Source organism: Rhincodon typus, chromosome 10, assembly GCF_021869965.1.
Source record: "Rhincodon typus isolate 14 chromosome 10, sRhiTyp1.1, whole genome shotgun sequence".
NCBI lineage: Eukaryota > Metazoa > Chordata > Chondrichthyes > Orectolobiformes > Rhincodontidae > Rhincodon > Rhincodon typus.
In genome coordinates, this window is record NC_063341.1 from 61,026,212 (window position 1) to 61,042,523 (window position 16,312).

Here is a 16,312-nt window from a genome sequence, read left to right on the forward strand (position 1 = left end):
GTGTTACATTCACAATGTAGGAAGCTTGTTTGTCCTGTGATTGGAAGTTATTCCATTCTTGATGGATCTTGATCAAAATTTGTTTTGCTGTGAATTTTGTGTATTGGCTTACAATTATGCAACTCTGTGGCACATTTTTGCGACTATTGCCATACTGCAATGCCTGTCTTATGCTTCATCGTTCCTCATTGTAACCTCTGTAGCATTTTTGGAGACGGATTTATTGCATCAGAGAGTCCAGTATCCTCTTGCATTACATGGTTTGCATAGATCTTGGAATAAAGATTAGCTTTTCAGTGGTGGTGATGGATCACAAGTGCCATGCAACATGCCTGCTTTTTTGTGTCCTGACTATTGTATCTATGCAGTTTGCTGCACCTAAAGTCCATAGGTGTTGTAGTCATAGTTTCCAACTCTGCAACCAGTGAATGAATGCTCTGATCTTTCTATTTTCCCAAGAGGTCTTTTCAGAATACTTCACTAGCTGATAAAGCAATCACCAACTCCATTATCCTAACTACTGAAAAGTAACATTCGTTACCCTTATTACAGCATTTATTGACCAGAAGATCTATTGCTTCCTGTGGCTTTTGCCTGTAGGTTATCAATTCTAAATGATGAAATCAAAGTTGACTCTTACATGCTACTGGTCTTCTAGTATTTTCCATTAATTTGTGGGATATTTCTAGTCCTCTTCAGCTGAGGCCAAGGTATTAACTCTGTGCAATCCTTGTTTTATTTAAGAATTACTCTTTGTATCTTCACAGTTTGTTTAATCAGTTCTGCAATTGCTTGATCTATGAAGCATTGCTGTATCTTGTATTTTAAAAAACGTGAACTCAGTTAGGAAATCTGTGGCATTCCTGTTCATGTTGAGGGATGTAATATCCATCTCCTTGCTGTTTGTTTGTCTGTTACTTTATATTTAACTTGTGTGTTCCTTCTGTACTTTTAGCACAGTATTTAATGTTATCTCCTTATCTTGTTTTGGCTTGATGTTTCTTTTAGGGTTCATTCTGTTGGCTCTGCATTGTTCCTGAATACACTTTTCTCTTCATTAGTTGAATTTAGGAATACTTTCTCTTAGTTCATCATGGAGCTGACTACCAAGGGCCATTCACATTTGAAATAGACCTTAGACAGGGCAAGTTTGATTCAGTTCACTGCGTGAAGGAACCTGGCCAAGTCATAGATTGTGAAGAAATCTTATTTTCTTCTATGTTCTGTCCTATGGGAATTTCTCAATTGTTGTTGTATTTTGCTTGCTGCTGTTCCCATTTGCCTTCCTGCTTGTAAGACTGGTTTCTTTCTTATACTGTTTTTAAAAGAAAAAGAATGTTCAAACTGCATACCATGTACTAATATCCTTGTGTTATCTAAATGTAATAAAGATAAGGTACAAGGATTCTGTTTAAGTTATAACTAATGTGCTATGTACAATTTAGAGTAATCTCCAGACACAGCCTAAGCCTTAAATGCTGCAGTGCAGAGAATGTATGATCATGTGACAACACCATAGAACACCAGAAAAGTACAGCACAGGAGCGGACCCTTCTGCTCATGATGTTATGCTCAACATGATGACAAATTAAACTAATCCCTTCTGCTTGCCGTTGGTCCATGTCCCTCCTTCCTTGCACATTCATGTTAATGTAAAAGTCTCTTAAATGCCCCTATCTATTCTGCCTCCCTCACCACCTCAGCAGCGTGTTCCAGATTCCTGCCACTCTCTGCATAAAAAAACTTGTCTCTCACAGTTCATTTGAACTTTTCCTCTCTCACCTTAAATGCACACCCCCCTAGTATTAGACGTTTCAACACAGGGAAAAGGATTCTGACCAACAACACAATCTATGTATCACGTCATTTTATAGAGTTCTGTCAAGTATCCCCTCAGCCTCCACTGCTCCAGCAAAAACAAACCGAGATTTTTTTAGCCTCTCCTTATAGTGCACACCCTCCACTCCAAGCGGCATCCTGGTAAACATCTTCTTCACCCACTTAAGAGCCTCCATATCCTTCATGCAATGTGGCGACAAGAATTGAACACAATGCTCTAAGTGTGGCCTAACGAAAGTGTTGAACACAGCACTCTAAGTGTGGCCTAACCAAAGTTATCATGTGATAACTTGGCTTATTTACATGTCTCTCAAAGATTAACTTGCCAAAATCCACAATAAACCAGACTGTGAAAATGAACAGAATAAATAAATTTCTTTAAATGCTACATATCCACCCACGCCTCAAAGCCCAAATATTCAACAATCCTAGGGGCATTGCTTTGAATCCTGCCTGACATAATACATTTCTTAAGTATTTTATTTGAAAAATCTTTCATTGATTATAATTTATTTTGCTAAATACTAATAAATTAAATGAATTCATTGGAAATTTGAATTTTGTTTACTGCAATTTCCTTATTGTATTTCTTCATTATTCACTGAATTATCAGAAGCCTATATCTGGTTGAAGTACATGTAGCATGGTTGCTGTCTAAGCTGTTGGTACATGATGCAGGAGTGAGAGTGACATAGTATAGTGTTATACAGCAACATGTGCACCCTTTTAATGGATCACTTCTTTCAAGCTGTGTGGACAAGAGTGGGAATTGCAGGGAGGATGAATGAACTGATCCTGGCACCTTGGAACTGGTCAAGAACATAGCAGAAGTAGGGAACAGTATAATTAGGGTGATAAATGCTGTTCTCTGAAGCAGTAAGAGTGACTCCCAAAGGACTGCTTGACTCTCGCCGAGGTTAATTGTCCGCAGAGTTGGAGAGGAACTTGGAGTAGAATCCAGTTCTGGTCATCCATGTTGGTACCAATGACAAAGACAGGATGAGAAAGGAGGCTCTGCTGAAAGAATTTGAACAGTTAGGAACTAAATTAGACAGCAAAACATCCAAAGTAATAATCTCAGCATTACTACCCATGCCACAGGAAAACTAGCAAAGAATAAAAAAAAGTCAAGGAGATAAATGCATGGCACAAAGTTTGGCAGAGGAGGAATAGGTTTCAGTTCATGTGGCACTGTCACCTCTACTGGATTTGAAGAAGCTGTTCCAGTGCGATGGGATGGGGTTTACTGGAACTGTGCTGGGACCAGTGACCAAGTGAATTGAATAATTGGATTGCATTGCATCAGCAGGACTGACCATGGTCTGTAATAATGCAGAACTTCAACCCTGAATGGCCCAAGTGAGAGTGTCCAACCTCCTCAATTGAGATTGAATGATGCCCTTGACTTACTATGCCAGTATCCTCTGACTAACAACAGTCCTCCTGGATTTGACTGAGAATCACTTCACTTAGACTTTGAGATATGATCATTTGGTTGCTATGTAGGTCTGCACTAAAAGGCAAGATTGGACTACTGTGAACATTTAAGTTCTATATGAGGTGGTTAAAAAAAACACAAAAGGCAAGGCAGGGCAATATTACTGTGCACATTCAAGTAGGGTGCAACATGAAAGATGGTAAGAAAGCAAGCTAACAGCCCTGAGATACACCTTGCTCCAATGCATGAGATGGTCGTCTGTTGCATCCTTGCCTGCGAAGGAGCCTTGCAACAGCATGACAATGAAAGGTGACAGTGAGCTCCAAGGTGTGATATTAAATTGGTGAACTGTATTAGAAGTGATTCAGAGATGTGCCACAATGATATGGTGAGGTTGTGCATGCCCTATACCAAACCCCATGGACATTGGGTGCAGACAGTCATTGCCCACAGAATATGTGCTAAGACATTAGTGCTGGATGTTGAAGATAGAAATGGTGAGCTGAAATCACCAGGTACCCACTCTGACTTTCATCTGAGGAATTGTTGTTTCTTTCTGCCATGTGGCAGAATAGGAAGGTGCAGATGTATGACGTGAGATTAGGCAGGAATGGTATGTAGATGCATAAGAACATGCTTCTTGCCATTCTCTAGCGAGATTTTTGTTTCACTGTTAAACCTCGGATGGGAAATTTGGCATTTAATTTTCTTGGCATCAAGAGTGTCGTTTTTTTATCTTTTCATATGTTCCCAACTGACTGGCCATTGCCTATATTGTTCAGGGGCTGGCATGATTACACCAATGATCAAACTGAATGCTCAAGCAGGCTCATAGGTCTGTATGATCTATCCTTGTTTCTATGCCCTTTTTTCAGTATACCTAATGTGGAACATATGTGTGCAAACCACCAGGTATATTGAAGCTTCTGCAATCATTTTGCATATGTATAATTATCTGACATCAATTAATTTTAAGATTATCACCGTTTCCATGTGGACTGATTATGTTCTCAGTGTGCCTATAGGAATTAACTGGGATTACCATTAAAAATACAAGTCCAATTTGAACCTGTTGCCTAAATACAATCATGCACCTATTAAAACATTCAAATCTAGTAACCATCACAAATATCAAAAGAATGGCCTTTGTCATTTAGAAGAAACCAACTCTGCTTTTGGAGCAAAGCCTTGACCATGTCTTGTGTGAGCCAAATCAAACCCCTGGAATTTGGTTTTGTGAGTTTACAGAAAAGGTGGGGGGTAGAATGTTAGTCTAAAGTTAAATCAGAGGAGAATTTAAAAGCTAATTGCCAGAAATAAATATTCTGAAGAACATTGCATTAAAAATGTGAATGACACAAAAAAGTAGAACTGTATTAAACATGTAGTGTGGATTTCAGTACAGATAAATAGATTTTTTTGAATTGGCAAGAATCCATATTGAGCCTCTTTTGTTTTCCAGTTATATCAATCATTTACACATTGGTGTGAGAGTCGTGAGATTGATAATAATGGTGATTTTCTCATTTGAACAAATAAATGTAGGAGGATCTTCAAATGTTCATTCGTGGAAAGTGGGCATCACAGTCTGGGTCAACATTTATAAGCCATTACTAATTGCTAATTGCCCTTGAGAAAGTGGTAAGTCCATGTGGTGTCAGTACACCCACTATTGGGAATGGAGTTCCAGAATTTTGACCCAGTGGCAGTGAAAAAAGTGCTAATATAATTTAGAATGAGGAATAATATTAAGGTTAAGATGTGTGTGTGTTTGGTGGGAAAATGCAGGTGGTAGTTCCTCTTTGTCTTTCTGTGCAATAGAAGTCACAAACTTGGAATACGCTGTTGAACGAACCTTGGTGAATTGCTGTGATGCATCTTGTAAATGCTTTATACTGAAGCCACTGTGCATTAGTAATGGAGGAAATGAATATTGAAGGTGATGAATGCAGTGCCAATCAAGTGGACTGCTCTGTACTGAATGGGATTGAACTTTTTTAAATGTTGGAACTTTACTTATCCAGGCAAGTGGAGAGTATCCCATTACACTCTTGATTTGTACTGCATGGATAGAGGATAGGTTTTGGGGAGTTGGGAGGTGAATTACTTGCCTCAGGGATGCTGATGCTGGTGTCTAGGACATTGTTTCGGTGTGTATGCCTTTATCAGGCTGTTGCTTTATTTGTCTTTGGAACAACTCTCCTATTTTTGGTACAGGTCCTCAGGTGTGAGTTAGGAAGACTTTGGAGGATTGGCAAAGCTGAGTCTACCATGGCCATTTTTGACATTATTAATGAGAAAATGGTTTAAGAGCTTAAACTGTGAAACATTCGCCAATTGGTGAACCAGTAGCAAGGGTTAAAAACTTAACCTCATGAAAACAAAAAGGCAGTTTAGAAGAGCTTCTCGTATATCGTTGATCATAAAGGCACATAAATGGAAAATACTGCATTTGACAATTGAGGGAAATGGTCAAATAATTAAGAAAGAATTGAATAGGCATTTTAAAGAAAAGGAAAAGCATAATAGGATACATGGAAATTAAATTACATAATTTAGGTTGAGACTTTACACTAGCAAGCCTTCTTTTTGTATTATAATTTTTATGATTCTAGGAGGTCAAACAAGTAAAAGAAAAGAAGTTTATTCTTTGGCCCTATGTTGATATTCATTCACTGTCGTTGGGTCAAAATCCTGGAACTACCACCCCCGCCTTCCCAACTCTTTGAATGATAGTTTTGCAGTGAATGCATTTAAATTTAAACCATGAAACTGAAGGTTGAATGCAAAACCCAATATTATACAAATTAATTAAAAACTGATTATAAAAATAAGTTATTAAATAAGCTAGCACAAGATCAAAATACTCTGGAAGTTGAAAATCTGAAACAGAATCATAAAATCAGCAGATGCTTCCAGATTTACTGAGTATGTCCTCCATTTTCCATTTTTGTAATGTTTCATCGTGGTCTCATGTGGGATCTTTGAGTATTGATGTAACATAAGGTCAATCTTCTTCATAAGTATTAATCTATGTTTATTGACATACTCAGTGTAATGGTAAGGCTATGAAATAGGGACTTCAACCTGAAGAGGATCAAACATCTTAATGAAACACTAACACATGAGTACTGAGGTCACAATAATATCACAGCTTACCTTAGAGGCCCATCTACATAATCATCGAAGCTGATCACTACATAACTTCAAGTAGCCTACAGCTCAATAGTAAACACAAAAGGCTATTAGTGTGAAAATCAGTGATCCTAAAACTAATGAGTTGTGTTTGAGCATGAACCCAACCATATCATAAACATAAGCCTGACTGTTAAGTTTTAAGAAGAGTACATGAATGAATTAAATCAGCTAAATCTATAATTATTTGACATAGCCCAGAAAGAAAAGTTTGAATCGAGCATTCTCTCAATTTTATATTTCATTCAGCCAATGTTCTATTGATACAAATTTGTTACAGTCTCATCAATTAATTGAAATTAAAAGCTTAAAATCAATGCTTCTAAATGAATTTGAAATTAATCAATAGTCAAAATAACAATCAGAGAATATTTCTTTTCTCAATTTATAGCTGTTTAAGCCATATATTCAACTTGCCATGAAATTTACTTCTTAAACACCTAAACAATGTTATTGATTCAATAGCTATTAGTGTATAAATTTGTGTATAAATACAAGTTTGTATACACAGAAAAATCTGGTGCAGTAACCTCTATGTTTCCATTATGCGCATAGAATTTAAAAAAAGTACGTAATTAATGGATAAATTGCATTTTCACATCTAGGTCTCCTTATTCCTATATTGAAGAAGAATGGGGAGGGACATAACCATGGGTGTACATAGCTCTTAGGAATGTGGTGGCACTGGGAGGAATGCTCCTATTTTTCTCAGTTCTGTAGGAAGGCAAACATTTTCTTTAAATGTCCTAAATGGTAGCAGGTGTAGTTGGGCTATGGGATATAGCTTTGAAAATAGATCTGTTTTGATCTGGTATTCTGCCTCAAAACTAATACAAGGCGGACCAACTTCTAAACTGGCATTTATAAGTTCATTATAACTTCTGAAACCATTGTTAAGTTTAAAACTACACAGCTACATAAACATTTTCTTTCAATATCTCACCATCAATCTGCAAAAATCTCTGTGGAATTTCCCAATGTTAATTTGAATTTGGTGCCAAGTCAAGGAAATCTCTAGACATCCAGCAACAGTGATATCACTAAGCAAGGCAAACAGCTGGATACTTTGGAATATTCTCACGGCACCAAACCAGCAAGTAAAACGCTTTGGTTATTATTCAATTTTTAGAATTTTTCATAGACAGTGATATAAATAATTGGAACATATATATTAGAAACTGAAATATCACAATAAACTTTTGAAATTATTGGAAATTTTGGAATTGTTAACAGAAATTTTAAAAAAACGCTTTGCACAAATACAGCATTTATGTTACAAGGCCAGAGAGTATGCTTTGTGATAGTTATGAGTTAGTACATTAATAAATATTCAGTTGCAACTCATTGTCAGGTATAAACCTTTTCTGGGGAGGAGAATTTAACAGCTTAAAGCTCAACAGTTCAGCAACTTTTAACTGATTGTAGTATGATGGGATTTCAACAGTGCACCTTTTGAAGAAGCAAAGAATCATTTGCAATAACTTTTGTAATTATATGCTTAACTGCGCATGTGCCATCTCCACAAATAGTTATCAATTTCAAAGGAATAATGATGGTGAACATTGACAGTGTCATTGCTATTATTATTTGAACAGGTAGGCCAAGATAGTTTTCATAATTGGCAGTTAGAAACAATCTTTCACAGCTAAAGTAAAATTAGTGGCAACCTTCTTCAACTTGAACCGTTGATGTATTTATAAGGAACAATTAATGGATTTAATCTCTTAATCCAAATGCTGCAATTTGTACTGTTACATTTCTTTTTGTTTTATTTTACATGTGGAAGGTTGCATGTGTGGTACATAACTTTAAGGGAAGAAATACAGTAAATGAAAAACTACAGCCTGACAACGTGATCGAGATCCCTTTGATCACTCTACCACATGTGGAAAGTCCATTAGGAAAATTAAGTGCTGTACAGGTATGTTATTAGAATATTCTTTTTCCAAATAAATTAAAATGTACATTTAAAAGATAACAATTTTTCTTTAAATGGTCTTTTTGTAAATAAGCTTTCTAATTTTCCCAAGTACAGGTAGGTCTTTACCATTTCAGGATCAGATTGATACTTTAGTCTTGGGGGTCAGCAGTCTTATTATTGAAAAATTTGGATGTGCTCTCCACCTCAATTCCCTCAGTAATACTCAGCAATAGCTCCTGAATCCATTTTCCTCAGATGGAATGACATCTCCACTTTCAGTAGCCATTCTAGCAAAAGGTAACATTCTACTATATTCAGAAAGAACTGTGGGCGTACCAGATCCAGGCTCTGGGACCGACTTTCCATTAACACAGTACTAACAGAAACCAAAATTAGTATTAAGCGCAATGGAACTTCATAAATACTTGAATATGCAGGGTTTGGAGTCACACATAGGCCAGACCAGGTAAGGATGGCAGTTTCCTTTCCTGAAGGGCATTAGTGAACTAGACGGGTTTTCTTAAACTGTCATCTGGGCAATTAGGGATGGGCAATAAATGCTGGCCTAGCCAGCGTCACCCTCATCCTGTGAATAGCTAAAATAAAGGAACAGCCTTTCAGATAGAGATTAGCTTTCCAACAGGGTTTGAAAAGCTTCCACTAAAATATATTTCTCTGCAGTCCATGTTTGCTATTCTAAAATACTGTTGTAATCTGCTAACACAAAAACAGAAATTTCTGGAGAAACTCAGTAGGTCTGGTAGCATCTGTGGAGAGAAAGCAGAGTTAACATTTCAAGAACTTTGTTGGAATTGCTCTCGAATCAAATCCTAGGTTTGTCATCAAGCCTGTCGACTTGTGATTCTGTTGTTGTCAGATGTACTAACGTCTACATTGTGAGCCTGAGTGCCAGCTCTCAATATAATACATACAACACAGGAACGGGCCCTTCGGCACACTGAGCCTACACTGACTCCTAATCTTTATTTAGACCTGCTACTTACTGCCCATACACAGTTTCTAACCCTCTGTTAATCTCCCATTCATGCGTCTATCAAGGTATGCCTTAAACATTGCTAACATGCCTGCTTCCACCACTGGCAGTGCATTCCAGGCACCCACTACCCTATGTGTGAAACATTTTGCCCGCACTTCTCCCCTAAACTTTCTCACTCTCACTTTGAACCTGCCCCCTCTTGTAGTTGACCTTTCTACCCTGGGAAAAAGCATCTGACTATCCACCCTATCTATTCCTCACATAATTTTGTAGACCTCTATAAGGTTGCCCCTCAGCCTCCATCTTTCCAGTGAAAACAATCCAAGTTTATCCAACCTCTCCTCATAACTAAAACCCTCCAGACCAGGCAACGTCCTGGTAAATCTTTTCTGCACTGTCTCCAAAATATCCACGTCCTTCTGGTAGTGTGGCAACCAGAACTGCACGCAATATTCCAAATGTGGCCAAAGTAAAGTTTCATACAGCTTGTCAACTTTTATTTTTGATACCCCGAGGGCAAGCATGCTGTATGCCTTCTTGACCACATTGTCCATCTGTGTTGCCTGTCCAATTGTCTGTCCAATAAAAGACAGGGGTTGGTAGTAGATGGAAAGTATTCAGCCTGGAGCTCGGTGACCAGTGGTGTTCCACAGGGATCTGTTCTGGGATCTCTGCTCTTTGTGATCTGTATAAATGACTTGGATGAGGAAGTGGAAGGGTGGGTTAGTAAGTTTGCCAATGACACAAAGGTTGGTGGAGTTGTGGATAATGTGGAGGGCTGTTGGAGGTTGCAGCGGTACATTGGCAGGATGCAGAGCTGGGCAAAGAAGTGGCAGAAGGAATTCAACCTGGAAAAGTGTGCAGTGATTCATTTAGAAAGGTCAAATTTGAATGCAGAATACAGGGTTAATGGCAAGATTCTTGGTAGTGTGGAGGAACAGAGGGATCTTGGGGTCCATGTCCATAGATCCCTCATAATTGCCATCCAAGTTTATAGGATTATAAAGAAGGTGTATAGTGTTTTGGCTTTCATTGGCAGGGAAATTGAGTTTAAGAGCCACGAGGTTATGCTTCAGCTCTATAAAACCCTGGTTAGACCACACTTGGAATATTGTGTTCGGTTCTGGTCACCTCATTATAGGAAGGATGTGGAAGCTTTAGAGAGGGTGCAGAGGAGATTTACCAGGATGCTGCTTGGACTGGAGGGTCTTATGAGGAAAGGTTGAGGGAGCTAGGGCTTTTCTCATTGGAGTGAAGAAAGATGAGAGGTGACTTGATAGAGGTGTACAAGATGATGAGAGGCATAGAGTGGATAGCCAGAGACTTTTTTCCCAGGGCAGAAATGACTATTACGAGGGGCCATAATTTAAGCTTACTGGAGGAAGGTATAGGGAAGATGTCAGAGGTAGGTTCTTTGCACAGAGAGTGGTAGGCGTTTTGAATGCGCTGCCAGCAGTGGTAGTGGAGTCAGATACATTCGGGACATTTAAGCGACTCTTGAATGGGCACATGGATGATAGTAAAATGTAAGGTATGCAGGGTAGTTTAATCTTAGAGTAGGATAATAGGTCGGCACAACATCGTGGGCTGAAGGGCCTGTACTGTGCTATACATTTCCATTTGTCTATGTTTCTATGTTGCCATGTTCAAGGATCTGTGGACCTGTACGCCCAGATCCCTCAGTATGTCAATGATCTTAAGGGTTCTGCCATTTATTGTATAATTCTCACCTGAATTTGATCTTCCAAAATGCATCACCTCACATTTGTCCGTATTAAACCTGGATACCTTCTATTTACTTTTGGATCATTACCCCACCGTCAAACACTGGGCTATTGAGTCCACAAAGGTCACTAATCTCATTTCATCTGGTGATCTATCCTGCCCTACATCTGAGCTCAGAGTCCCACAGCCCAGTCTACTTTCCCAAAATGCACAAAAAATACTGCCCAGGCAAATTCATTGTTTCTGCCTGCTCCTACATCCCAGAATTCATCTCTTCCTACTTCGACCTCATTCTTTCTCCACATTTCCGGTACCTTCTCACTTACATTTGCAATTTGTCTGACGCTTTATGTCAGTTTCAGAATTTTCAGTTTGCGGCTCCAGCCACCTTCTCTTTACCACGGATGTGCAATCCCTTTACACATCCATCCCCCATCAGGATAGCTTCACGGCTCTTTGCTTTTTCTTGGGAAAAAAAAGCCTGACCATCCCCATCCACCACCACTCTCCTCTGCCTGGCTGAGCTCATCCTCACTTTGAACAACTTCTCCTTGAACTCTTCTTACTTACTTCAGATTAAAAGGTGTGGCCATGGTTACCCTTATGGACCCCAGTTACAGTTGTATCTTTATGTGGTATGTGGAACATTCCTTGTTCCAGTCCAACTCGTGTACCTCCCTACAACACTTCCATTTTCAGTACTGCTTCCCTCTCTCAGCTGAAATTTTTGCTTTCAATTTCCATCCTGCCTTCACCTTCATCTGGTCCATCTCCGACTCCTCCTTTCCCTTCCTCGATATCTCCGTTTCCATTTCTGGGGATAAGCTGGCCACCAATACTCACTACAAACCAACCGACTTCCACAGTTTCCTTTACTACATGTCCTCACACCCTGCTTCCTGTAAAGACTCTATGCCATTCTCCCAGTTCCACCGTCTCTGTCACATCTGTACTGACAATGCCAACTTCTACAAGAGGGCCTCTGAAATTTCCACCTTCTTCCTCAACTAAGGATTCTACACCACTGTGGGTGACAGGAATCTCAGCTGGGTCTGACCCGTCTCCCGCATTTCAGCTCTCACACCTTCTCTTCCCTCCCACAACCCGTCCTCCTTTCTTAGCACCCCGTCCCCCAAAATCTACATCCAGAGGATCATTTGCCACTTCCAGTGGGTTGCCACCATCAAACACAAAATACCCTTCTTCCTTGTCAGCGTTCGTCAGGAACTGTTTCCTCTGGAACACCCTGGTCCACTCCTCCATTCCCAACAGCCTCCCACAGCCCCATGGCACCTTCCCCTACAATCGCAGAAGGTGTAAGACCTGCCTGTTTACTTCTTCCATCCTCAGTGTTCAAGGTCCCACACCCACCTTCCAGTGAAGCAGCAACTTCTCTGCACTTCACTCAATCTAGTCTACAACATTCGCTGCTGTCAATGTGGTCTCCTTTACATGGACGAGATGAAACACAGACTGGGTGGCCACTTTACAGAATGCCAATGTTCATCCATAAAAATGACCATGAGTTTCCTGTTGCCTGTCACTTCAACACAGCACCATGTAGCCTGGCCAACACCTCTGTCTCCAGCTTGCTACAATGCCCCAGCAAAGCTCTGTGTGAGTTGGAAGAATATCATCTCATTTTCTGCTTGGGGACTCAGCAACCTTCAGGACTCAATATCGAGTTTAACAATTTTAGAGCTTGAACACCTTATTCCGTGTCCTTCTCCGAACCCCCACACATCAGACCTGGTTATCTAATGGTCTGCTACCACAACCAATCCATTGTCAGCGAATAATGGTCCCTAATAGCAGCAATTTACTTTTCCATGCTGACCTTTACCTATTACTTTGCCCAAATGCTTTGCTCGCGGTCTCTCTCTGGGCTCCATCTCCACCTATTGTTTACTCCTCCATTTTAAAAAAACAATTCTGAAGAACAGTCACTGGACCCGAAATGTTAACTCTGCTTTCTTTCCACAGATGCTGCCAGATCTGCTGTGTTTCTCCAGCAACTTCTGTTTTTGTTTCAGATTTCCAACATTTGCAGTTCTTTGACTTTTTTGAAATGTTATCTTCTATATAATTGGGTGGCATTAGCCAGTCCTAAGTAAACATTGAGAGTACTGTTATGGAGGTCTACGAAAATAAAGACAAAGGAAAAGTTGATTTCAGTTGGAAATTATGACTGGGATTGCATTGTGATGTCTGAATAGCCTAAAATCATGTTTACATAATAAATTAATTTAAGAGAATACTATTGTCAGCTTTCCAAAACAAATATATCATGTCACGTTTCTTATCTGACTTGGGTTCTAAGCCGCACTGACAAAATCCCATTCATTATTGACCCTAGTTGCCTTTTCTTTCCCTTTAATCTTTTATGGGATGTGGGTAAGCATCCTTGTACTTAGCTGGGGTGAGCAACATTCCCTCTAAGCTTTGCGCACATGCAGCTGCTCTGAAGGTCTGTGCACAGTAGTCAACATGTTAACAACGTGCACAACATTAACTTTTGGTTCTGGAAGTCACTGCTATGCACAGACTTTGGAGGTCACTACAGAGGAAACAAAAGCGAAGCGCTGCTGTTAAGGCCAACATTCGTTGTCCATCCCTAATTGCCTTGAACTGAATGGGTTTTGCTTGTCCATTGTAGACGAAGAATCCCAGAACCATAGAATACAGTGTGGAAGCACGTCATTCTGACTATCGAGTTAACATCTACCCAAACGTAGTTAAGAGTTAACCAAATCAATGTGGACCTGAAACTACATGTAGACCAGACTAGGTAAGGATAGCAGATTTCATTTGCTAACAATCATTAGTGAACCAAATAGGTTTGACAACAATTGATGATAGTGGTCATCATTACTGAGATATTACTGTTAATATCAGATATATTCACAATTTAAATTCTGCCAACTACTATGATGGAATTTGAATCTGCCTTGATCTGTTGTAATGTTTCTAGCTGTGGTCATCCCACAACGGGTAGGCAATTCCAGGACAAAGGAAAGAAAGCAACTTGGGAGTCACTTAATACTTTTGAAACTAACTTCTGTTAATCATCATTTTAGTTTCTCTACTAAGATTGAATTGCTATTTGAAATAAGGTTTTTGGCATATTAGAGAGAATATTAAAATAAGGACAGGATAAATACAAAAGGTGCAAGTGAACATAATAATTCAGCACATTTTGTAGAAATGCTTTATAATAGTTTTTGTTGAAGACTTCCATGAAGGGTTTCAATTTAAATTCTCCATTCTCACTACCCCTCCACTGAAGAAGACTAGCTTGTAGACTACAGCATATGTTACACTTGCTCAAATTTCAACTATGCCTGACAGTAAGAACACAGCAAGCAAGGTCTCATTATTTACAATATAAATAACTTTCAGAGATGAGGTTCTGGTCTTATGATGTTCATGTGTGTCGTAGTTAATTCACTAAGTATATAAATGGCAAGTACAGTAAGGGTGACACAGCTATGAAATAGATGTCAGGATTCAGGTAGGAATTATTTCGAACAGATCTTTCTTTTTATAGTCATATAAGATATTGACATCGCAAGACCAGCATTTATTACCCATCCCTAGTTGATACTGAGGAGGTGATGGTGGATCTTCTTGAATTGCTCCAGTCCATATGATGATGGTGTTCCAGCAGTGCTGTTAGGTATCAAGTTCCAGGACTGTGACCCAACAACAATGAAGGAATGATGATAAATTCTGATGTCGGGATGGTGTGTAACTTGAAGATGATCGTGTTACCATGCATTGACTGCCATTGTCCTTCGAAGTCATGGAGGTCACAGTTCAGGAAGCACTGTTAAAGAAACCTTTGTGAGTTGTGTTGCAAGTACATCCTGTAGATAGCACCTATGGTATGCCAGTGGTGGACTGGTGGACAAAGTGCCAATCAAGTGGACTTTTCTGTCTATTTTCTGGTCAATCAATTTTCAGTGCTGCCATCAAGCTCAAAACTATGAACTATGTGACACATTTACAAAATCAATGTACCTTAATAGCTTTTGGACTAATGTAGTTGTGTGAGCAGAATATACACAAAGCAACAAAATAAAAACTCCATCAGAGATTTTTCACATTCTTGTCAATGTAATCAACTGTGTCACTGAAACATAAAAGAATTTTACCTAATGAAAGGGAAGCAATTTAACATACTTCTCTATCATGGCCATATATCTTCCTCAGAAACTCTATTTCCTGTTTTATAAAGAGTACCATCCAGCTGTTTCTGCTTATCTACAAGCATGGAGTCAAATAAAGGGAAACAGTGCTCTGGCTTTCCGGCTTAGCAACTGGAAAAGTGCTAAAATTCTTATGCCATCCTCAGGACAAGCAACATTAAGTTCAAAGTGACTCCTGCTTATTCAGTAAAAGTTTCCAATTGCTCCTATCAGGAAACACATTACCTCTCCATTATTCAGCAATGTTGAACTTGCCTGAGGTGCTTGGTTGAGATTCAGGGCTGATAATATGACAAGAAAAAGAGTTGGTATGGAAGCTCAGATCACAACAATATGTTCAGCAAGCTACAGTGAGGGCAGGAAAACCCTAAAGCTCTAGAAAGTTTCAACAAATTATGATTAATGGCACTACTTTTCTTTTCAATTAGAGGACTTTCTCTAGAATGTGACTATAGCTCCTGAACTGTGCTTGAGCCCTTAATTTTGCTATAAGAATAATATTATTGCAATGAAACAACTTTTCCTTGTTTTCCCCAGCTTTCTTTAATCTCCTTCTTTAAAGGCACTAAAGGTTTCTTCCTGTTAGTGGGGTCGGATGTCAGTGGTAGGGAAAGAGGGTGGTAGTTGAGTGAATCACAGCATTGTTTAAAGCAGGATCTCATTTGCTGAATACTGATGGAGAAATGGAAAAGGGTTGAGATTGGGTATTAAATACTTTTCTATTATGTGGCAACAAAGGTGAAAGGCATATAATCTCCACTGAAGACACATAAGCCGTGATTTTTTAAAAAATGGGAATTCACAGAAACTATGAATAAACTGGAGTCAAATTGAAAATGATAACAGCTGAAGGGTGGATTAACACATTGCACTGTAAGAATCAATTCATGCAGTAACTAACGACACACAGTGGCCTCTCTCACTATCTCCGAAATCTTGACAGATTGAAGTAGCTACACCCTCTTTTGAGGGGTCAGCTGATGCCTGAA

The 16,312-nt window shown here is 39.2% G+C and overlaps 1 protein-coding gene across 1 annotated transcript in view; it reads left to right on the forward strand.

Annotated features, from left to right (window-relative positions):
• Positions 1-14,716, forward strand: part of plppr5a (phospholipid phosphatase related 5a) — a 98,433-nt gene extending 83,717 nt beyond the window's left edge. Inside the window, exons 5-6 of the mRNA XM_048602270.1 lie at positions 8,259-8,393; positions 14,663-14,716. Coding sequence (XP_048458227.1) covers positions 8,259-8,393; positions 14,663-14,716 — 189 coding nt within the window. The remainder of the gene's footprint in view (positions 1-8,258; positions 8,394-14,662) is intronic.
• The last annotated feature ends 1,596 nt before the right edge of the window (positions 14,717-16,312 follow it).